Raw genomic sequence first — 24,706 nt, 5'->3', positions numbered from 1 at the left:
GGTTGGACCCACCCTCGTGCAGCTCGGCCAGCGCCTGCACTTGGTAGCGCTGGTAGGTGGCTATCGCTTGCAAGGCGGAAGCAGCCTGGTTCGTAGCTTTTCAAGCTCTGACTCCGAGGAGCAGAAACTTACAGGCTTTGGATGGGAGATGAGGCGGACCCCGCCAAGAAGAGGCGCCGCCCGGATTAATTGACATCTCGCACTCAACCTGAGGAATCGCCACATATCCCCTGGCCGCTCCACCACCAAGAGTGGTGAGGGTGGAGGGACACGCAGCACGAGTAGAAAAAAGTGCCCTTTAAGACCGCGTGAGCCTACTGTGCGTCGCCGGGAAGAAGGGAACGCCCCTCTAGTCGGTCCGGCCGCGGAGCTGGGGGATGAACCATCTCCAACCCACGGCCGAAGCAGCCCGGGAAAGCACGGCTAACACGTCCGTTTTAGTATCCGTTTTGACAGCGCTCACCTGCCCGAAGGGGGCGAGCGGGTCCGGATCATCGTCGGACAATGAAAGCCCACCCTCCGATGCCACGGGGGACATCTGATCTCCGGTGTCAGCAAGTGTGAGAGCTACCATCTGATTAGACGGATCACTCCCAGTACCCGAAGCTTGGATGGAGCGCTTGGAGGAGCGAGAGGTCCGCGAGCCCTGAGGTGGCGGATTATCTCTCGCTGGAACCCTCAGATCTGCCCGAGCGCCCGCTGCAGAGCAGGAGGCGACTGGGGTGGCTCGCTCTCTTACGAAAGTTAGCCGCGATCTTAACTGCGCGACGGTCATGGCATCGCAGTGACGACATAAACCGCCCCCGAGCACCACATTAACATGCTGGACCCCCAAACATGTAATGCAGTGATCGTGCCCATCATCCGGAGCCAGGAAACCCCCGCAACCGGAAACGCACAGTCGAAGCGCCATCCTGAAAAGGACGTGCTGCACGACTGTGTTGCTCTTTTAAGAAAACTGCAACAATACGCACCCAAAGGGTGCGATTTAAAAGCGATCTATGAGAATATCACCCAAAGGGACGCCAGGCAAGGGAGAAAACCCAGCTCGACCGTCTGCTGCTGCGTGGACTCGCTCTGGACCGGGAGACACTCGTTCGCTTGATGTGGCTTAAGACAGCAAGAGGAACCCTCATGAAGCTCGATCAGAAAAGTCTCTGAAGCGAAAAGGATAGCGTCTGCTGGCGCCAGGTGTGCTTATATGCTCAGTTAATTGGCGATGCAGCACACCTGCGCAAGCTTACGCTGGGCTTTCATTGGCCCGTTCAATACTCTTTCAGACAAGTAGCTTCTGAACCGAATCTCCCATACGTGGATTTAGAACATCAAATCCACTTATAGTGCTGAAGTTCCCCCCCGAAGGGGAACAGTTAAGTATGACTTAAACAATTGTAAAGTCTGTCCCTGGACACCTTTAAAGGTAAAGCGATCTATGAGAATATCATAATCTATAGTGTGAAATGCAGCACTGAGGTCAAGTAAAACTAGTAGCAAGATGCAGCCTCAGTCAGCAGCTAAGAGTGAATCGTTGGTTATTTTCTCTAGTGGAGTTTCTGTACTATCATGAGACCTGAAACCTGACTAAAACCCTTTCAAAAACCTTCTTCATCTGTAGAAATTAGCTTAATTGAGCAAACACAATTTTTAAAAAAATATTTTAGACATAAATGGAAAATTTGAAATAGGCCCAGGGGTTCTAGACTAACCTTTTGCACTGGTCCACCCAAATTTTCAACCGCATCGCATGTTTTGTTTAAAAAGGCTATGATATGAAAATGAAGTATATTTGTGTTACATATTGTGTTAGCAATTGTTTAATAAACAATCGTTATTTTTACATTTAAAATGCACTAAAATTACTTATATATATATATATATATATATATATATATATATATATATATAGCTTTTTTACTTCTGGAGAAAGTCTTATTTGTTTTATATGGGCTAGAATGAAAATGGTTTTTAAGTTTTTAAACACCATTTTAAGGACAAAATTATTAGCGCCTTTAAACTATATAGTTTGTGGATTGCCTAAAGAACAAAGCATTATTTTACAATAACTTGCTTAATTACCCTAACCTGCCTTTTAACCTAATTAACCAGGTTAAGCCCTTAAATATCACTTTAAGCTGTATAGAAGTGTCTTGATAAATATCAAGTAAAATATTATTAACTTTCATCATGGTAAAGATAAAATAAATCAGTTAATAGAAATGAGTTATTAAAACTATTAAAACTCCATTAAACTGTGTGTATATATATATATATATATATATATATATATATATATATATATATATATATATATATATATATATATATATATATATATACTCAAAATATTCAAAAGGTGGCTTGTTTTTAATTTATAATATTATTTATAAAAAACACGCTTAGTCTAATTCAGATAAACAGCTACGCCACCAGTATTGTGTAGTGGTATATGTGTATATATTTCACAATAAAAACTAAATAGCATGTCTTGCTGTCATTCAAAATATGCAATCTATAACACACCGTAGGCCTAGGTCTATGCAGTGTCTAAACTTTACACATGGGGGTGTTTGTATGTAACACATTGCGCTATTGAACTCCAATAACTCTGAGCGAGAGGGAGGGATTCCTGTAAAGATTGGCTAATCTCTGGTATACACAGCTTATATAATAATAGTTAGTGATCTGTTACATCATCACTTTGTGGTATAATCTCTACATCAATGACCTCCATTCCATGAGACAAAATTCGATCCAAAAATGCTTTAAGCCAGTGATTCTCAAAGTGTGGTATGGGCTTCCTTCTTGTGGTAATAAAAGAAAATGAACACACCTTTAACCCTTTTAATGCTTGTGATAGCACCGATGTAATCAGCATTGGCTGTTCCCTGGAGCAAACAATCACACATATACATATCACACACAAAACAAGTTGCAAAAAAGAGATATATCAATTTTGAGAAATGTTGGTTATTTGACATTATTATTTAAAAACGTAATTTATTACATCAACAGTCAAGTTTATTCACAATTTTTGTTCATTAAACTATTATTTAAGCTTAGTGAAGGCCAGGAACACATTCATTCATTTTTGTTTTCCGCAACCCATCTCTTGGAACATCCACACACACATTCACACACACACTCATACACTACGGACAATTTAGCCTATCCAATTCACCTGTACCACATGTCTTTTGTACCACATTGTGGGGGAAACCGGAGCACCCGGAGGAAACCCACGCGAACGCAGGGAGAACATGCAAACTCCACACAGAAATGCCAAATGAACCGAAGCTTGACCCAGCGACCTCCTTGCTGTGAGGTGACAGCACTACCTACTGCACCATTGATTCGCCAAGAAAGAAATTTTAAGAGCATAAAGCTGCATAATTTATTCATGTTGCAATGCATGCTGGGAGTTTTGTAGAGGAAGGTTAGATCTGTTACAGCTATTTAGATCTGTTACAGCTATTATTTTACACTGAAATTAGCTGTTAATCGTTTAACAGGTTTTCACTGTAGATTGTACAGATTTTTACCGTTTAAATAATGGACATTTTTTACAGTGCATGACAAGGTTCAATTCTAGCACCTCGCCTGTTCAAGCTTTATAAACTCCCAATGAGCCAAATAATGAGAAAGAACCAAATCTCTTAACACAGCTATGCTGATAGCACCAACTTTATTTTGATTAGGGTAACTCACAGAATTAGTGCCAAGGCTCATATATCACTGTTGTCTTTGCAGTAATCATCCATGACAATGATAGCCGTCTGCTCAGGATACTGGTTGGAGATAAGATTATGTAGACCTCCTCATAAGAGAAACAGACTAATGTAAGCATAGATGCTATTTTAATTACAATTTGCTTTTTCGGAAGTGATCCTGGCTCTGGTTGTCCTAATTAATGCAGCCTAACAATCCAAAGTTAAGTGAAGTGAATTTTGATTGTGCTCTATGTGCATTTATGTGCATGATAATGCAAAAAGATGTGTCTTTAGTCTAGTTTTAAAGTGGTAGAGTGTGTCTGCCTCCCAAACTGTGCTAGGAAGGCTGTTCCAGAATTTAAGTGCTGGATATGAGAAGGATCTACCCCAACAGCTGGTTATTATATTTCATAAAACAAAAAAATTGTCCAGAATTAAGTACATTTATAATATCAGTAAAAATATCATCAAACATCATGTAATACCATAGTGCATTATTAATATCAGCTATACAATCTGGTAATTTTGTGTATTTGTTCAAATTATTAGGTCGAAAGTAGATATAAAATTGTGTATTATAACAGGGAAAATTAACTTCGATTAGTCTCAGGCTCAGATGTTAAGCACCACCACCGAACACCACCTCACGGACTAAGCATTTATTAATTTGACTTAAATGCTTGATTATTGAAAGTATGCAATACTCACTGAATAAAAGCTTTAATATATAATCTGGACAAACACGCAGGTATGTGTATACTCAATTTTTTAAATGACAGTGAAACCTATACATATTTTGTCATTTTGGTGATAAAAATATGAGAAATACATAATTCAAAACAGTAACTTTTTTATTTATTTTTTTTGTGAATATTCTTTTGTGAACCTTGTTTTTTAGAACAAAGAAAACGTTCACTTTGTTGTCATCTCAGTCTGCCTGACTATTATATAGCCACAAATTTGAATGATACACAGAACAAAGTCTACATTTTCTTCTGATTACCTTTATGGTTTGCTGACAGAATATTTAGAATATGGATGTATTGTTGTTTTTTTTTTTTCTTTTTAAGTAATAAACATTTAATGATTGGCAGTTTGATAAGGTTGAAAACAAGTGGTTTAGATTTCAGGTATATATGATGTCTATGTAAAGAAATCTAAACTAATTTGATTACAAATTAAGTTATTTGTAATAAAATGACACGGAAAAAAGCTTTGAACAAATAAAAAATGGAGGTGCAAAAAGGCAGTGAAAGCCCAGACAGCAGCTAAAATCTCTCTGTAGTAATTCAGCAACTCTCTGCCCTTCCTCATTGGAAAGTAATATTAGCTGCTTCAGTCCAACATCTTCATTAGCAGGATGATGAAGTTGTAACCAGGGTGGACATTTCAGCAGGAAAATGATCCAAAACACTGCCAAGGAAACTCAAATGGTTTAGAGAAATAAAATAAAGCTGCTCAAATGGTCCAGTCAACCATCTAACTTGAATCCAAAAGAAAATACAAAATTAAGATCAGAATTGATAGACAAGATCAACAGAACTATCAAGATTTTGACACTGTTTTATACTCAAATGTTGCAATACACGACTTCATTCTCCATATGAGAGGTGTTTTTAAGCTGCCTTCACAAAAAAAAGGAATTTCATTTAAAGTATTAATTACATTTCAGTAGTTCAGTATTTTCTCCTTGTGTCATTCCAAGTTGAAGACAGACATTATTAACCCTCTTTATTTTTAGCCCCCCTCTATATTTTCCCCAATTTCTGTCACGGTTGTGGATCCATCTGCTCCTTATTTAAAGTGTCTGCGTTGTGTGACAGTTCATTGTCATGATACGTGTCGCGTGTGAGCGGTCACATGATCTTTGTTACCGGAACTGTTGCGTTGCGCGCTCGTCTGATAACCAGCGCGCTACAGGTGTAGCGCATTTTATGTGCCTATAAATGTTCAGCGTTCCTGTCTCACTTTGTCAGTTCGCTCTTTGCTCACGGCCCTTTGTGTTTTTGTCAGGCTCCTCTCGTTGAGATCGCTGGTCGTGAGTGGTTTGGTTGATTTCCGTGTTGCTGTCTCTGATGATCCCTGCTCCTTCTACGATGAGTGTTTGATCTGCTCTGTTGATGAGTTATATGAACATTTATCGGCGCTGCCGAAACGGACCATCTCTTTAATCACTCCTATAGTTTCTATACTTCCAGCCACTCACCATTTTCCCTGTTTTGTTTAAGTTCAGCATTAAAGACTTTTACTTGCATTTGGGTTCCACATCTTGTTTTTTAAAAGTCACAGAACGAACTGACCAAACATGGACCCAGCAAGTGCGGCGGAGATACAGAATGCGCTGTCATGCAGTGTTGCCCGGATGGATCACCAGGAGCAACAAATGAAGGTGACCAGTCAGTCTATACAAGCACTGGTAAATCAGGTGTCCGAGCTGACAACACAAGTCCAGCGACTCAGCTCGGGTCTCAGCGCTGGATCCACCCTACCAGTTCCCTCCGTCGAACCACCAGTCACTCCGGTTGCTAATGAGATTCACCGAACCGCGACTGCCTCCACCACAGTCTTACGCAGGTGAACCTCAACTTTGCAGAGCGTTTATCGCCAAGTGTTCTCTGTACATTTCACTGCAACCATCGTCTTTTCAAGGTGGCGTTTTTAATCAACCTTTTGACTGGTAAGGCGGCATTATGGGGAACCACGGCGTGGGAGAGGAAACTTCCCTGCTGTCAAACATTCAAGTCCTTTACAGAGGAGCTCAAGACAGTTTTCGATCAGGCTGCTTCAGGGAGATCACACGGTGGCGGAGTATTCCATCGATTTCCGCACCCTGGCTGCTGAGTGTGGTTGGAACAGTGAAGCTCAGTGGGACATGTTCTTTCACGGACTCGCGGACCATATAAAAGATGAGATTTACGCTTTGGAGTTACATGAGGCCAGTTACATCGGTCTCATCAGCCTGGCCATAAGGGTGGACAACCATATGCAGCGCAGAGGTATGCACAGGGAGTTTCGCTCACAGACCTGTTTTCCGGAGGCTTCACCCCCCGATCCGGAACCCGAGCCCATGCAGGTGGGAAGGTTCCGCCTCTCATCGGAGGAGAGACGACGCCGTCGCACAGGGGGCTTGTGCATGTACTGTGGGGTTGCTGGTCATTATGCGGCTTTATGTCCGACCAAGAACAATAAATCATCCGCTGGTAAGAGTCATTTGGTGGGCGAGGTCATGACAGGGAAGGACTCACCCGATTCCACTTTCCTACCCATTAAATTGGAATTCAATTCGAACTTTCATCCCTGTCATGCGCTCATTCATTCAGGAGTTTTATTGACTCTGATTTAGCTAAGAAGTTAAAAATTCCCTGTTTTCCCCTTTCTTCACCCATAGCTTTTCACGCACTTAGCGGTCTACCTCTCCCAACTATCACACATATTACAGCTCCTATTAGACTCATCACTTCAGGAAACCATACTAAGACTATTACCTTCTTTCTCACTAACACTGTCAAAAATCCTGTTTTTCTGGGACACCCGTGGTTGGTGTTACACAAGCCTCATATTAATTGGGGTCACAACACTGGAGTGAGAGCTGTCATAAGTCTTGTTTATTGTCTGCATGTTCCACTGTGTCTTGTTCTGTGTTTCAGGAGGAGCAGGTGGATCTGTCAAACGTGCCTTGTGAGTACCACGACCTGAAGAGAGTGTTCAGTAAGTCCCAGGCTGCTTCTCTTCCTCCTCATCGTCCCTATGACTGTGCTATAGACTCACTGCCAGGTACGTCTCCGCCTAAAGGCAAGTTATATTCGCTGTCTGTTCCAGAGAGGGAGGCCATGGAGAAATATATTTCTGATTCTTTAGCAGCCAAAATCATCCGCCCGTCTTCTTCACCGGCGGGGGCGGGATTTTTTTTTGTGAAAAAGAAGGATGGTTCCCTTCGTCCGTGCATAGACTATCGAGGGCTAAACAGCTGCCGCTGATGTCTTCAGCCTTCGAGCGCCTGCAGGGGGCTCACAAAATTAGATCTTCGCAATGCTAATCATTTTGTTCGCATAAGACCCGGGGATGAGTGGAAAACAGCTTTTAACACCCCTAGAGGGCATTTTGAGTACTGCGTTCTGCCCTTCGGGCTTTCCAACGCTCCAGCTGTTTTCCAGGCACTCGTCAATGACGTGTTGAGAGACATGATAGATCAGTTTATTTATGTCTACCTGGATGACATTCTGATTTTTTCTCTCTCTCCAGGAACATATTCAACATGTCAGGCGAGTGTTGCAGAGGCTGCTAGAGAATGGGCTTTATGTCAAGGAGGAGAAATGCGTTTTTTTATGCACAGTCGGTTCAGTTCTTGGGACTTATCGTGTCAGTCAAGGGGTTGCGCATGGATCCAGAGAATATTCAGGCTGTGGTAGATTGGCCAACCCCAGATTCCTGTAAGGCCCTGCAGAGGTTTCTGGGTTCTGCCTATTTTTACTGGCGTTTTATTCGCAATTTCAGCCAGCTCGCCGCACCTTTGACTTCCTTGACCTCCTCCAAGACGACGTTCAGGTGGTCCAGCGCAGCAGAAGCTGCCTTTTCCAAACTAAAGGGCTGCTTCGTTTCAACTCCGATACTCATTGCCCCTCATCCTTCCCGGCAGTTTGTGGCGGAGGTCGATGCGTCGGAGGTTGGGGTCGGAGCCATCCTGTCCCAGCGCTCTGCCTCGGATGGCAAGGTCCATCCTTGCGCGTATTTTTGTCATCGATTATCTCCTGCTGAAAGAAATTACGACATTGATAATCGAGAGTTATTGGCCGTCAAGCTTGCTTTGGAGGAGTGGCATCACTGGTTAGAAGGCTCGGGGGTGCCTTTTATCGTCTGGACCGATCATAAAAATCTTAAATATATTAGATCCGCTAAAAGATTGAACTCCAGGCAGGCTCGGTGGGCATTATTTTTCGAACGGTTTAATTTTACCATCTCGTACAGATGTTACTACTTCAATGTGTTCCTTGTACCGCCATTCATGCCGCGGCGACGGCGGTGCTTGATGCGCCAGCAGCATTTGACCGCTGGGTGGCACTTTAACCACAGATATTCAGCTTTGCCTTTTCACAATGCTAAACAGACTGTTCTGTAGGCGTAGCTTACTGTATGTGATGTGATGTGTTCAATTAAAATATAATTTTAATTTAGTTTTTCTGGTAATAGACATGCTCTTACACTATACTATGCTGTAGAAAAGATACATGGTGAGAAGTCAAAAAGCTAATATAAGAATTAAGTTATTAGCCTTCAGTGCCCGATTAAATTGCGTTGGGGTGAAAATAATGTTTTGATTTCTTTGACTATCATGGCAATGTTATAATCTCAAATCTTAAACGTGCGCATATGAAAAACAGCAAAATAATATAGATTATCCTGCCGATAGAGCACATCACCTCACAGTTGTGAACTTGCGATCACCTCAACTTACATTTAATTTTTTTTTTACCTGGTTTATTGTAAACTTATTAAGTGCAAAGAGGATTCGTTTTGGAAAATAGAATTGAAGAAATGAAAGACAACTAAAATGAAAGCACAAACATTCAGTACAAATAATTAGTCTTAAATAAATAAATAAATAAATAAAGCAGTCTTTTAGTCTAAATATAGAGAGATGTAGTGTTTGCTATTTTGATAGAACTAAGACTAGACATGTTCATTTATATTTTTAATTTACGTTTTTATTTACATTTTCGTTGTTGATTATATTTACGATCTCATTTTATGTTTCAATTATAGTACATAATAATAAACGAATAATGAAAATAAATGAATAATGAAAATATTACATAAATTAAGTCTGGCAGGTTTATTTTTAATAATTTAGTTTCAGTTCCGTTTTTTTGTTTCAAAACGTCAATGTTCTGCTTTAAAGTATAACTGTTGTTTTGTTTTGTTTTTTTACTTAATGGCTCAGTATGTTTTGTATTTTATTTTCATATTCAGTCACCTTGCATATGCGTGTGAAATATAATGCCGCATAACCGCGGAAAAAGAAGAAAAGGCTGTCAGTTAAAGCTAATTAATCAAAATAAGCTATATTAAAATACAGCATTTATGTTAATACAGGCAGAGTGTGAACAAACGGCTAAGATATGTGCTTGCCTTGTCCCGCAAGTTTATTTTTAATAATTTAGTTTCAGTACTATTAATTTTTTTCTCAAAACGTCAATAGCACCTTCAATAATCTAAACATTAAAGATGGACCGCAAGATGTGTTGAGTGGCTATATGTGAAGAACAATGGCAAAGCTAAGTGTGATTATTGTAATAAACTAATAAGTTATAAAGCAGAGTCCCGACCAACAGGACTGACTAAGCATATGCGGTTGGCTCATTCTTCACGAATATAGAATTAAAATTATGGCGCGTTAGGTTCATTGTGCATCCTGCAGGTGCAACCAACAAGGGTTGTGCATTTGAGTTTAACTTTTTGAGCGTTATAAGCAGCTCGTTGTTAGTTTTTATTTAAATATATCGAGCCGAAACTAAGCAGCGCATTCTCTCCGCCTCCTCGTTTATAACCAGCGGGACACGCCACTGAAGCAGTGGAGGACACTCCGTCGTTCATAATCTTTGCTGATGTGTCGGAGTCGAAAGAATATATCAAAGAGGAATGTTCTTTTGACAGTCCCGATATGTTCAATCTTTTTTTCCCTGTCATTTCTCTTCAGCAAATTATATTTTTAAAGCTGCTTGATTCTTTTAAAACCGAAAGCAGAGCCCGTCAATTGGTGTTTTTTCATAAGATACTCCTCTATCAAGGTTTTATTTTATGAGTATTCTTTAATGTGCTTTTTAATAGTTTTATTTTATTCAAAGCAGCACCTAAAAGCGAATTTATCCTCAAAACGTGGCATGAGAGCGATGCATGTCATGTGTCGCATATTGCCTTTTTTCTGATCTTTTTGCATAAAGGTTTTAATCAAAAGACAGGTCATTTAATTACTTTCGATGTGCTAAAATATTTGTTAAATAAATGTTATTTCAAAAAAAGCATATGCAATGTGCTCTGACAGGTAAAATCCGATTCTTTCTCTCTTTCAAGTTCAAAGCAAATTTGAATGCCAAAGGATTTTAGATATGCATATACAAGACTATGTAGTATATTAACATCAACAAATTAATAAAATAAGTAGCAAATGAGAAATAAATGACAGACAAGTTGAACAGACATTATCTCTAATTATCAGAATTGCAAGATTAAAACAGCTGAATATAGGCCTAAATAATCTAGAAAGCAACTACTGCGCGCTGATATTTCTTCTTTTTTTCGGAATAACGAACAATTTCAACCGCGGGGAGATACCGACAGCTTGATTTGCAGTATTTTCTAACATGTTAGAAGCGGGCAGCGGACATCAGCTAGCCGTAAAGACGGGCCCGCACAAAAAAAAACATGGCTGCCGGTGGAGAAGCGGCTGTGCCCTCAGCAGCTGATTGAGTCGGAGCTGCATATCCCGAGTGCACTAAATACTCCGAGATCCGGGAGAAATTCTACCCGATAATCCAACACATACAAAACAACTTTGAGTCCCTGTCGAACAGAACCCATCTTACTGGGGGAGTGTGTGTGCTGCTGTGTGTTCACCCAACAATACCCGCTCCTGTCTCCAACACACAAATACTGGAACTCTTTATGTGGACTTACTTTTGATAATAGGCTACTATTATTACCTTTATCCTGTTTAATGTTATCAAAAATCTATTTTTATTTTTATTATTATATTTTTATTTTTTATTCTATTTTTATTTTTATTAATCATTTTTTTATTAGCCTATATGTTATTTTCATATTTGTTTGCACTACTGCCCTTTTTGCACTGTCTTGTTTGTGAGACGCGCACTGCTTTGGCAAAACGAATGTACAGTTACTTGTCATGCCAATAAAGCACCTCAAATGTGAAAATAGCCTAGGCAACAAATTACAAATAGTAGTGTAATAATAACAAAAAATGCCCTTTTCATTTTCATACAATAGGCCTATGTGTGGGTTTTGACAATATGTGTTTAATTAAGCTATAAAGATCAGATGAAATGCATAGTGAAATATGAAATAAATGTCTCTTTTGCTGAAAATTTAATTAATCTATATATTTATTATTTTAAAAATCAACTCATTTTTGCCCAGAGAAAGAGGCGCGCGGCACTAGCGGACATGGGGTGCTTTTCCAAAAAAAGACGTACAGTAACTTGCAGCTGAACTATGCACAGTTTGGGGAAAAAAAGGATATAGTGATGCATGTCCCCCAAAACCCCTAGTTTCTCTGTCGCAGATCCATCATTTAAATCAGGTTAGTTATAAGTAAAACGCACATAATGATAAAGCACACCATCATCACGAGGGCAATTAAATAGACAACCTAAACATATTTTTAATTGTTTATTTATGTAATGTGAGTTTTTATAACTTTGTTCTTTAAATTATTTATAACTTAGGCTATTCTATCGAGATGACACCATAAAAGGCCTTCAATGCATTGATATAGGTAATAGGGATACAATGAAAAGCCGATTTTCACTATTGACCCTGTTTTTATTCATTGACGGCTTCCCAACGCCGCTTTTCTGTTGCGCGAAAAAAAGCTGCTGCAAATAAGCAAATTTATGACAAAACAATTTTAATAGTTTCATAGTAGTAGCTGGTGTGCTTCATCTGCGTGATTCTGATTTGACATTCTTCCGCTAAACTTGCACTGTGTTGATGTGTAAATGGACTATGTGTTGATGTGTTAATGGGCTATGATCTTTGCTATTGAGTTCTCTTTGCAACTTTCAATTTCGAGGTGGGGGAAGTGGGAAGAGGCAATTCAAATGTACCATCTCTAAAAAAAAGGCCGCTTACGCGGCATTTGTGTTTATTATTACCTTATTTTTATTTTATTATTATTAATTTATTCATTCATTCTTCATTCATTTTCTTTTCGGTTTAGTCCCTTTATTAGTCTGTGATCGCCACAGCGGAATGAACCGTCAACTTATCCAGCATATGTTTTACGCAGTGGATGGCAGGAGGGCCAGCTGGGGCTTCGGGACGGAGTGAAAGGAATTTGCCCCGAGTCTGGGAAAGATGGCTTGCCGTAATTACACTATAGTTTTCCTATCGCACACATGCGCCAAACAAATAAACAAATAAATAAAAAGGAAAAGAAAACATCTAGACTTATAGGCTGAGGTCTTTTTGCTTAAAATCGCCCTTATGTTTCCGTTTTAAATGTAAGGCTGTTGCATAGAATAATACAATTTTAATTTATAAGTGATTTTGCTGCGTCCCCCTTGATGTTTCAATAACGCATAATAATCTACACACCATATTAAAGACACAGCAGACATAAAGGTTGTGTGTGAGAGACCGAGCAAAAGAGCGCTCTCTTCACAGCTCTGTGGATGCTGCTAGCGGCTTCTTTCTTTTTGTTATTTATTTTGCAGATAATACACCATATGAATACAACAGAAAGACATAACACTTTACAAATAACCTTTTGTAGACTCAAAACAAGTGTCATATCTTGATAAGCCTAAGCCACATTGAAATATAATTTAAAGAATTACATTATCGGATATAATAAAATCGCATTAAATAAATAAACCAATATAAAACAAGCAAAAGCAAGCTATAACAGTTTAGGTAGGCCTATACATAAATAAAACCGTTAAAGCCAAATCAAACTTTTATTTTACAAGATATTTTCTTTTAAAAGATTTTAGATATTTTCTAAAAACAATAAACACCAGAGAAGGTTAAGAATATTATTTATAAAGTATTTGGATATGATGATAATAATCAAATCGTGCAAACAGAGCATTTTTGGGAACACGTTTCAGGTCTCTCCAGTGCATTTGGGCTGAATGTTTGACTGTGTCTAAATGAGGATGTTATAAAATACATTTTCTACCGAGTTATTAACGGATGCACGATGCCAACACTCGGGGGACGTTCTGGGGGCTGGGTTTGCGTTACGCGCTGCGAGCTATAGGCCGACAGTGGAAATGCGACATGACTTCGGTCTCGATGCCCATTAACACCTGAAAGACAAGCTTTTGGTTATGAGACGGGGGAAGGGGTATGTCTCCACCCTCAAGTGTTTTCCACAAACATGGTTACACAAAATCCAAAACTCCCGAGGACGGATGGCGTAACCGTAGCAAAACCTATGCGTTTTAAAACCAAACCGCAAATGGGGCCTTATGAAAATGAATGTTTCTATGCACAGCAACTTCTGGACTGAACTATACTTGTTATTTAAAATATCTCTATTACGCTCTAGCATTCGCCAAAACGAATTTGTACATACAAACACCGAACATAGCCTAGCTGAATAGGGTGTTGCCTGCTGAGCCATGACAGCAGCAGACAATTCCGCACGACCATAAATCTTCACCCGACAGTTATTTTCTAATATTCACAACGCGAGCCACAACAATAGACATGCCATGCCCATCATCCTTACAGACAACTTCGCTTTAAACTGTATTAAGGTCCCATTTACACTGCACAGCAGTTTTATATAAAACGTTAATGATACATATAACAGGCTACATTTTGATGGTGAAATAACCTTTTAAACGATGGCTTTTTATTTCAGTATTCAAACATTAAATAACGAATGCATCAAGTGAAATAACGAATATGCAAAAACACATGTATATAAATATAAAGGACTATTATAATTAGCAAAATGCTGCTCTATAGACAAATACTGCTTGACATTTTAGAAAATGTTTTGCGTATACCCAGTACCGAGAACAAACAAACAAAAGCACATGGCTTGTTAATCAATTTAATCAAGCTCTAGCCATGAATAAAATAATAGACTATTTTATTATTTTAATATTTTAGACGACGGGTTAGTAATTATATTATAAATGGTTATGTTCAGATCAATGAAATAATAACTTTAATAATTCTGCTTTGCATTTTTCTATGCATTACTAACATCACTAAACCATACATTTGTTTTATAAGTTAACCAAATATTTGCAGAGATTCAGCGGTTTTTTTTTTCTGACGCGTCAAATTCAAATACAAAACATACTGAGCCATTAAGTAAAAAAACAAAACAAAACAACAGTTATAGCTACTTTAAAGGAGAACATTGACGTTTTGAAAAAAAAAACTGAACTGAAACTAAAGTATTAAAAAAACAAACCTGCTAGACTTAATTTATGTCCTGCGGCAAAAATATTTTTATTATAATCTGCTTAAAATAGGTCAAATTATTTTATTTTTTTCTGCTTTTGATGAAGCTGCATTCAACTTAAGCTCAATGTCGGCAATGTCTTTAAATAAATAATATATCTAGGCCTATTTTCATTATTCATTAATTTTCATTATTCGTTTATTATTATCTATAATTGTTGAGACATAAAATGAGATAGTAAACTATAATCAACAACGAAAATGTAAGTAAAAACAGAAATAAAAACATAAATGAAAATGTCTTGTCTTAGTCCTGTCAAAATAGCAAACACTGAACATCTCTCTATATTTAGGTTAAAAGACTGCTTTATTTATTTATTTATTTATTTATTTATTTATTTATTTATTTATTTATTTAAGACTACTTATTTGTACTGAATGTTTATGCTTTCATTTTAGTTGCAAAAAGATCAGAAATTGATCTCGCACGCGCAGGGAAAAAAGGCAATTATGCCACACATGACTTGCATCGCTCTCATGCCAAGTTTTGAGGATAAATTCGCATTTAGATGCTGCTTGAAATAAAATAAAACTATCAAAAAGCACATTAAAAACTTTAATAAAAAAATTAAAACATTCATAAAGGAGTATCTTATGGAAAAACACTATGGGCCCTGCTTTCGGTTTTAAAAGAATCAAGCAGCTTTAAAAAATATCTAATTTGCTGAAGAGAAATGACACGAAAAAAAAAATAAAATAAAAAGATTAAACATATCGGGACTGTTAAAAGAAAATTCCTCTTTGATATATTCTTTCGACTCCGATACATCAGCTAAGATTATGAATGACGTCTCTCCTGCTTCAGCAGCGTGTCCCGCTGGTTAAACGATGAGGCGGAGAGAATGCGCTGCTTAGTGAACCTAACGCGCCATTATTTTAATTCTATATTCGTGAAGAATGAGCCAACCGCATATGCTTAGTCCTGTTGGTCGGGACTCTGCTTTATAACTTAGTTTATTACAATAATCACACTTAGCTTTGCCATCGTTCTTCACATGTTGCCACTCGGCACATCTTGCGCTCCATCTTTAAACAAATGTTTACATTATTGAGGTGCTCTCCGGCGGCGAAGTTTCTGGCAGAGTAGCGAGTGAAAAAATGTGCTTGCAGAAATTGGAATCAAAATTTAAATTATATATAACAAGCATCGTATTCTTTCTAATCCTCGCCCAGTTTTAATACAAGTTGTTTTTATATTTGTGGCTGTGAAGTTTATTAAGAATATATATATATAGCCTACTTTATTTTTTTATACTTTAAGTGATCTGCTTGAGGTAGGTCACGTTTATCAATGGTAAGTTTTAGCCTAAGTTTACATCAATAACATAATGTGTATTGTCCTTTATCATACAAAAAAAAAAACAAGAAAAAAAAAACATTATTATACATAGTTTCCTTTAGCCTATAAAAAGGCCGCAAATGCATTAAAAGGCAAGCGCATATCTTAGCCTTGAGTTTGTTCACACTCTGCCTGTATTAACATAAATGTTGTATTTTAATATAGCTTATTTTGATGAATTAGCTCTAACCTTCGACAGTTTTTTCTTCTTTTTCCGCGGTTATGCGGCATTATATTTCACACACATTTGCAAGGTGACTGAATATGAAGTTAAAATACAAAACATACTGAGCCATAAGTAAAAAAAAAAAACAAAAAAACAAAACAACAGTTATAGCTACTTTAAAGGAGAACATTGACGTTTTGAAAAAAAAAAAATGAACAGAACTGAAACTAAATTATTAAAAATAAACCTGCAAGACTTAATTTATGTCCTGCGGCAAAAATAATTTTATTATACTTTTAGTGATCTGCTTAAGGTAGGTCAATTTATTTTTCTCAGTGTTTCACGTACTGTACGGCAATGTCTTTAAATAAATAATTTATTTAGGCCTATTTTCATTATTCATTTATTTTCATTATTCGTTTATTATTCGTTTATGTACAATTGTTGAGACATAAATAAGATAGTAAAATATAATCAACAACGAAAATGGAAATAAAAACAGAAATAAAACATAAATGAAAATGTCTTGTCTTAGTCCTATCAAAATAGCAAACACTGAACATCTTTCTATATTTAGGCTGCTTTATTTATTTATTTATTTATTTATTTAAGACTACTTATTTGTACTAAATGTTTGTGCTTTCATTTTAGTTGTCTTTTACTTCTTCAATTCTATTTTCCAAAACGAATCCTCTTTGCACTTAAAAAGTTTACAATAAAGCGTGTTAACAAATTTTAAATGATTAATGAAGGAATTATAATGCTTTGACTTATTGTTTAATATCATTTACAAGCACAGTAGCTGTATGATCTATTTCTGTCCGTTCGCATCCCGTCCCTTTGCGCCCCCTGGCGGCTCATTCACAAACTGCGGTCATACACTAAAAACAGAGCGGCACCTATTTCAAACGGCGGCGGTACCAGCCGCGGCGTTAATAGCCACTTTGAACTCTCACCTACTGTATAGACCAGGTTCCAAGAACATCAAACCTGATGCGTTGTCACGTCTTTTTGATCCTTCGGATCGCAAGTCATCGCCTGATCCTGTGCTCCCCCAGAACATCATCGTAGCGAACATTTCCTGGGAGATTGAGTCCGTGCATCCCCTGATCGGATGCCCACCGAGTTGTTTGTTCGTGCCAGAGGGATTACGGTCTGACGTTGTCCGGTGGGGTCATTCCTCCAAGGTAGCTTGTCACCCAGGGGTGAGTCTCACATTATTTGTTATCAAACAACGAGGTATGCTGTGTGGCCAGCTATGGCTCGTGATGTGCGCAATTTTGTTTTGGCTTGCTCTGTCTGTGCGGTTTCCAAGTCTTCCAATCGTCCACCTGCTGGACTCCTCCAACCACTATCAGTGCCTTCGAGACCCTGGTCACACATCTCGCTAGATTTTGTTATGGGTCTTCCATCCTCTAACGGTAACACGGTAGTTTTAACCGTGGGGGACAGGTTCTCGAGGGCTGCTCATTTTATCTCTCTGCCCAAATTACCATCAGCCAGAGAGACAGCGGTTGCAGTCATTGACCATGTTTTTCGCATTCATGGCCTCCCGAGGGATGTGGTCTCTGACAGGGGGCCACAGTTCGTCTCTAAATTCTGGAGAGAATTCTGTCGTTTATTGGGGGCCACTGTTAGTCTTTCTTCTGGTTTTCATTCCCAGAGTAACGGCCAGACTGAGAGAGCCAATCAAGATCTTCAGCGTACATTGCGATGTTTGGTCTCGTAGAATCCTTCCTCCTGGAGTCAACAACTTTCGTGGGTGGAGTACGCACATAATTCGTTACCAGTGTCTGCCAAGAGCCTTTCTCCGTTTCAGTGTAGTCTAGGTTACCAGCCACCAGTTTTTTCCAGTCTGGAATCCGAAGTTGCGGTTCCCTCCATTCACGCCTTTGTCCAGAGGTGCCGCCGCACTTGGAATAGGGGCAGACAGACCCTCCTCCAAGTGGGGACGCGCACCAAGGATAAAGCTGATCGCCACTGGTCTAAGCCTCCCGTTTACGTTGTCGGTCAAAAAGTGGGGCTTTCTACTAAGAACATTCCGCTCCGCACCGTCTGTAATAAGTTAGCTCCTAAATTTATCGGCCCTTTTATTGTCACTAGAATCATTAGTCATGTGGCAATCCACCTCAAATTACCTCCAGCGTACAGGAGAATTCATCCCGTGTTCCATGTATCCAAAGTAAAGCCCGTTTTTCATACGGCAATTAATCCACACACACCAGTCCCCCCCCCGTCCCCCACCCCCCCCCCACCATCTCGTAGATGGGGAGACAGCTTAATCGGTTAAGCGCATTCTGGGCTCTAGACGGACGGGATGAGGATTTCAGTACTTGGTGGACTGGGAAGGTTACAGTCCGGAGGAGAGAAGTTGGGTTCCGGCCGGGAACATACTGGACCACTCTCTTATTGATGATTACAACGCCAGGTAGGCTCGTCTGGGGACGCCAGGAGGCGTCCATAGGAGAGAGGGTAATGTCACGGTTGTGGATCCATCTGCTCCTTATTTAAAGTGTCTGGCTTGCGTGACAGTTCACTATCATAATACGTGTTTCTAATCTCATGATACGTGTTTTTTCTCTCTGTGTTTGTGTGGGTGTCGCGTGTCTGTCAGTGGGTGTTTGTTTTCATGTCATCAGCTGAGCGGTCACATGATCTTTGTTACCAGAACTGTTGCGTAGCACGCTCGGCTGATAATCAGCGCGCTACAGGTGTAGCGTATTTTATGTGCCTATAAATGTTCAGCGTTCCTGTCTCACTTTGTCAGTTCGTTGTTTGCTCATGGTCCTTTGTGTTTTTGTCAGGCTCCTCTCGTTGAGATCGCTTGTGGTGAGTGGTTTGGTTGATTTCCTTGTTGCTGTCTCTGATGATCCCTGCTCCTTCTACGATAAGTGTTTGATCTGCTCTGTTGATGAGTACATCGGAGACATTCCTGTTTCTTCTACGACGAATGTTTGATCTGCTCTGTTGATGAGTTATATGAACATTTATCAGCGCTGCCAAAACGGACCATCTCTTTAATTACTCCTATAGTTTCTATACTTCCAGCCACTCACCATTTTCCCTGTTTTGTTTAACCCTTAAAGACCGAGACAGCCGCCCGCGGCTAAAAATAAGTATTGCTCTTAAATGTTTAATAACTTTTGATCCGCTGATCCGATTCATACAATTCAAAGATTGGCATAAAGAAGAGAATCTCAGCTTTCCAGTGCTGTATCACATAACATTTCGCGGACTTTCAAATGCTCCGGAATCAGTGCGGTTACGTCATCAAAATTTGACAACGCTGATTTGACAAAGAAACGCTCGTCACTGTGTCTCCGGACAAACCAGACATCATACTTTGATGCATTGTCCCTCCTCCATGCCCAGATTGGTTCAAACTCGCTATATCACAACCAATAAGCATAGGTTTCGCTTTTGTTTGTGGATCAACAAGCTTTTTGAACAACACGGAATGAGAGATAGGCATACATTTATGCGCGGCTAAATAAAACGCAAAAAACGCATAAAATAATTTTCATACTAAGTACTTTTGCATGCACAGCAGCACAGAAACATGACAAAACAGTGACACAGCAAAGACGAACTGCTGCTCTTGCTGTTTTCAAAAGACGCAAATGAAGGTGCAGCTGTTTGTCTGCATTGCAGACAACCATATCCAAATCCATATGTATATGGATGTTCCATATTGAATCTAGTTTAGTTATGTAACTATTTATGGTACAGTAAATATTTATATCTATTTTTTTACTGAGGATTTGCACCATGTTTATTTGGACTTTGACACATTATTTATTATTTTCTTATTTTTTTATTTGTTCATTGTAAGTGGTGTTGTTTATAGTAACTGAAAATATATTATTTGGAAAAAGTCAAATTTGCTTCACTGTTCTATTATTTTGTAACATTTTTTTTTTCTCTTTAGTTCATTCCCAGAACTTTTGGGCAAATACATTGTCAGTAAATAAATGCATTTTTTCCCCCATAGAAAAACGCCTTGGAATAACATTGAAATAAATTGCTATAACTTGCTCAGGGAATTGTGGATGTAGACAAAATTTATTTTGGAAGTATAAAACATCATAGCATGTATTTCTAAAGAAAGAAAAACAAACTTCATAAGGTTTTGTTTGAAATAACTGGAAAATGCCACTTTTTTAAAAAAATCGTTTCTGGAAAATTCTGGAATATTTTCTGTCTTTTCATATGTTTTTGGACCAAAAAATATTTTAGACTGGACCTTTAAATGATACAGATTGAAACTTCAGGTTCTCCTGTTTAAAATGATATATGACACTTGAGGCTGACTGCTAAAATAAAAATAAAACTGCTTTAAAAAAAAATAATAATATAGGCCCATTAGGTGCCCACAAAATACCTCTAGGTCTTTAAGGGTTAAGTTCAGCATTAAAGACTTTTACTTACATTTGGGTTCCACGTCTTGTTTTTTAAACGTCACAATTTCTGTTTAATGGAGAGATTTTTTTTCAACACATTTCAAAACACAATAGTTTTAATGACTGATTTAGAGTCATTAAAGACAGTATCTTTGCCATGATGATATTTTATTAGATATTTTTTAGGTATTAGTATCCAGTTTAAAGGGCAATTTAAATGCTAGGGTAATTAGGTCAAATAGGCAAGTTAGGGTAATTAGGCAAATCATTGTATAGCAATGGTTTGCTTTGTAGACAATCAAAAATAAATATTGCTTAAAATGAACATTGCCTTAAATAGTTTATAAAAAATTTAAAACTGCTTTTTATGTAGCTGAAATAAAACAAATAAGAAATACATTGCTCTGTTAAATATCATTTGGTCATCATCTGGTAGTATATATATACACTAGCAGAGACAATTTTCTAGGGAAAATATGGCATTTAATGAAATAAATTAATATATCTATATGTATATATTAAATGCTTGGAGCGGCTAATACCAGCACATCCAAGATCAACTCAACTGCCTGGATGTACATTGAGGTCAAATGGTTCTGCCACCTGTCAACAAATCTCACCTAAAAAAAACCTCCCTGTAGCCCGTGTCAAATTAAATTAAATCACTTTTATTGTCACATCATCAGCAGCCCGTGTGGTATGATGAGTGAAACGCTGAGGTGCTGGCTCCAGACAGTGCAAATACAACGACATTGCAAAATACAGACAGTGCAAAATACAACATACAACAGCATACTCCCAAAAAAACAGGACAATGTAAACCTGTGCCGCTGCCCATCATTGAGGTGTCCATTGAGTGCATTTGTATGCCACACTTTGCTCAAGGCCATGAGCATATCCTGGTCATCATGAAGTATACCACCAAATATCCTGAGGCGATTCCCCTTTACCTGACCAATGTGATTGTCAATCTCTTCGGGGTGAGGGAGGTACCCCAAAGCTTAACAGGATTCATGCCATTCAAGCTCCTGTTCAGCCATCAACCTCTTGGCTTGCTGTATGTGAATGTCCCAGGTCAAGGAAAATCCTAAATCACCAGGTGGTTTTTTGCTCTCCAGGACTTCAACTTTCAAGTCCAACATTGTTCTGGAAAGGCCCATGACAATGTGGGTGATCTCTGATGTGGTCAGGCTTGGCAGGTTTGACAACTAACCCCTTCTCTTACCTCTTTCATCTCATCAGAGAACACCAGACCTCCACTTGTGGCATCAACGGATCATTACCACAACTACCAGCACCTGGAGCAACTATGATCACTAGCATCTGAGCACAATCTCCCGGAGCATAGTAAAGGGATAGCTTCACTCAGGATAAGCTGAACTTATTTCCACATTTAGAGTGACTAATTGTTCTCTCCTATTTTAATACAGATTTCATGGACTAAAGCTGTAGTCACACTGGACTTTTCTCACTATAGACTCATTCATACGCGCGTGAAAGCGTAGGACCGGAAACACATGGTCATGTGGCAAGTTTCGCAGTTCGCTGCTTTGGAAAGTTCAAGCTTGGTGAACTCTGACCTGCGAAATCACATCACATGATTGCGTGAAACCAATCGAGAATCAAAACATGACCTCTCTGGACAGAAATTTAAAATATGGACCAATCACTCGCTTTTTTGAATGTCTAATATTCTTGTATAATTTCGCCCCTTTTCACAGCGCTGTACTACATAATTTCACATGCACAAACTCTAGTTCAACCACAGCTTAAGGAAAATGATTAGACGAAGGAATGATTAGGAATATGATTAGACGGACAGCCTGCATTCACTCACTCCAGCACTTCCTCTTCATGTCCACTGCACTGCATTGCCCAGCACCGCATGAACACCCCACTTTACTGTTCAATAAATACTCTCTAGGCATGTTAAACTACAACATGCGTCTGAGTCAACACCTCCATAGCTATCTTTTCCATAGAAAATTCATTATCATCAATTGCCATTTTTTTCCCTAGAAGATTTTCTCTGATAGTTTAAATGGCATTGGTTGCTTTCTTGCTGATGGGTTGTATGCTATTTTATACCCTAAAAAATCAATCACATTAACATCTGGAACTATGTTTAGAAAATAGATACATTTTTATCCATACTGATTGATGGTGTGTAGCAGAATGCCCTCCACTATACACAACTGTGTGAAGAGTCCATCCTTTTCTACAATAAATTTTGCATACTTTTAACATATTTTTAGCATACCTTCAATTGTTTATTTATGTATTTATATCCTAATAGGTTTTTAATTGTGCAAGGCTTTGCAGTGGATAGTGTGCATTATTTTTTGTTTTATTTTTATTATGGTAGGACAGCAAGGACCTCTCAGGATGTACATCTTCAGGGGCTACTTTAGGTGTGGATCTCTGGCGATGTCCCAGACGGCACTCAGGAACCCTTGTGTTGCCACCGCTGTCATGGAGACAGGCTGAGAGGGCTCGCAGTCCTCAAGAAGATAACGTTTCCAGACCCACATCACTGGGCTTCATTACTCCACCACGTATAGATATCACACCGGTCCCTCCTGATAGGTGAGCTTAAGACATTGTAATGTGCTTCCAAGCAACCCTGATTTTGTCAAAAAACATCTGTAAATATTATGCACATAAACACAATGGCAAATCAGTGGTGTTTAATAACATGCTTAACAGTATTTTAATCTGACTATGGAATTTTTAAATTTCAATACCAATTGGTACCAAAATTCCTGTAAACACTACAATACATACATTTATTTATAAAATTTTCCTTCAGCTTAAAAATATATAGTTTTGTTTAAATAACATAGCAGTACTTAAAAAAAAAACTAATAAAGCGCAAATATTTTTTAAAAAGCTATTATTTCTGCATTTCAGATATAGTTGAAATATTACACATTCATTTATAAAGAGATTTTATTAATTTTGTGTGTATTTTTTACACAAAATTAATAAAATCTCTTTATAAATGAATGTGGAAATGTTAGCTCCACATAAAAGCAATAATAATGTTTTAGAAAATCAGTATTAAGGTATTAAGGTTTTTCCCTCTAAACTGAAAAAATGATCGCGAATGAAAGTGAAGAATGGGGGTGGGGGGTTATGACCTTAATAATGTCTCTGGGGGCCCCCTGAATGCATGGGCCCTTAGAATCGTCCTATATTTATTGTTGCGGGGGATTTTACTCACTCAAACTTTTACTCTGCCATACGAGGGTAAACAAAACTTTGTAACATGTATACACAAACAGGGCTGAAGCCTACTCTGTAACCCCCCCTTCCCTCACTTGGGTCAATCAGATCACCTTTCTTTGTTCCTCATCCCCAAGTACTCACCCCTCATCAACTGTGTGAAGCCATCAGTGAGGACCATCAAAGTGTGGCCAGCAGGGGTAGACTCCACACTCCAGGACAGGTTTCAACTCACAGACTGAAGTATGTTTGCTTCCTAGGCCAACTGTGGCTCTCAAACAGACATTGACAATTAGGCCGTGCTCACACTATGTACAGTTGCCCTGAACCGGGCCGAGGCATGATCGCACCCTCCCCTCTCCCCTGACGGCCCGTACTCACACTGTGTTTTTAGCATTCATACCCAAGCCTGTTTACATCATTATAGTGCGTCATTATAATGTGACGTACTCAAAATAAACAGTAAGAGATGCGCTAAGCACAATGGAGTCCATTGCTTTGTTAAGTTTGTGGGTGATTTTTTTTGAGTCGTTAGCTCCTCAGTGGTGCACAGCCCTTTCACAGCATAACGAAGAGCCGGTCTATCGTTTATGTGGCTCGGAAATTTTCACAAAATCGTGCTGCTCGTATCAGGAAGTTTGCGAGGTGG

General features: G+C 38.8%; 1 protein-coding gene across 2 annotated transcripts in view; it reads left to right on the top strand.

Moving 5' to 3' along the window:
• The window catches only part of pde4bb (phosphodiesterase 4B, cAMP-specific b), a 158,009-nt gene that overhangs the window by 30,580 nt on the left and 102,723 nt on the right, over positions 1 to 24,706 (top strand). For both annotated transcript variants that reach the window (XM_087240574.1, XM_087240575.1), the window contains one exon: positions 23,198 to 23,418. In XM_087240574.1, coding sequence (XP_087096700.1) covers positions 23,198 to 23,418 — 221 coding nt within the window. The remainder of the gene's footprint in view (positions 1 to 23,197; positions 23,419 to 24,706) is intronic.

Source organism: Danio rerio, chromosome 2, assembly GCF_052040795.2.
Source record: "Danio rerio strain M-AB ecotype USA chromosome 2, GRCz13ab, whole genome shotgun sequence".
Lineage (NCBI taxonomy): Eukaryota > Metazoa > Chordata > Actinopteri > Cypriniformes > Danionidae > Danio > Danio rerio.
The sequence above is the reverse complement of the archived record's forward strand: the minus strand, read 5'-3'. Positions and strand labels throughout refer to the sequence as shown.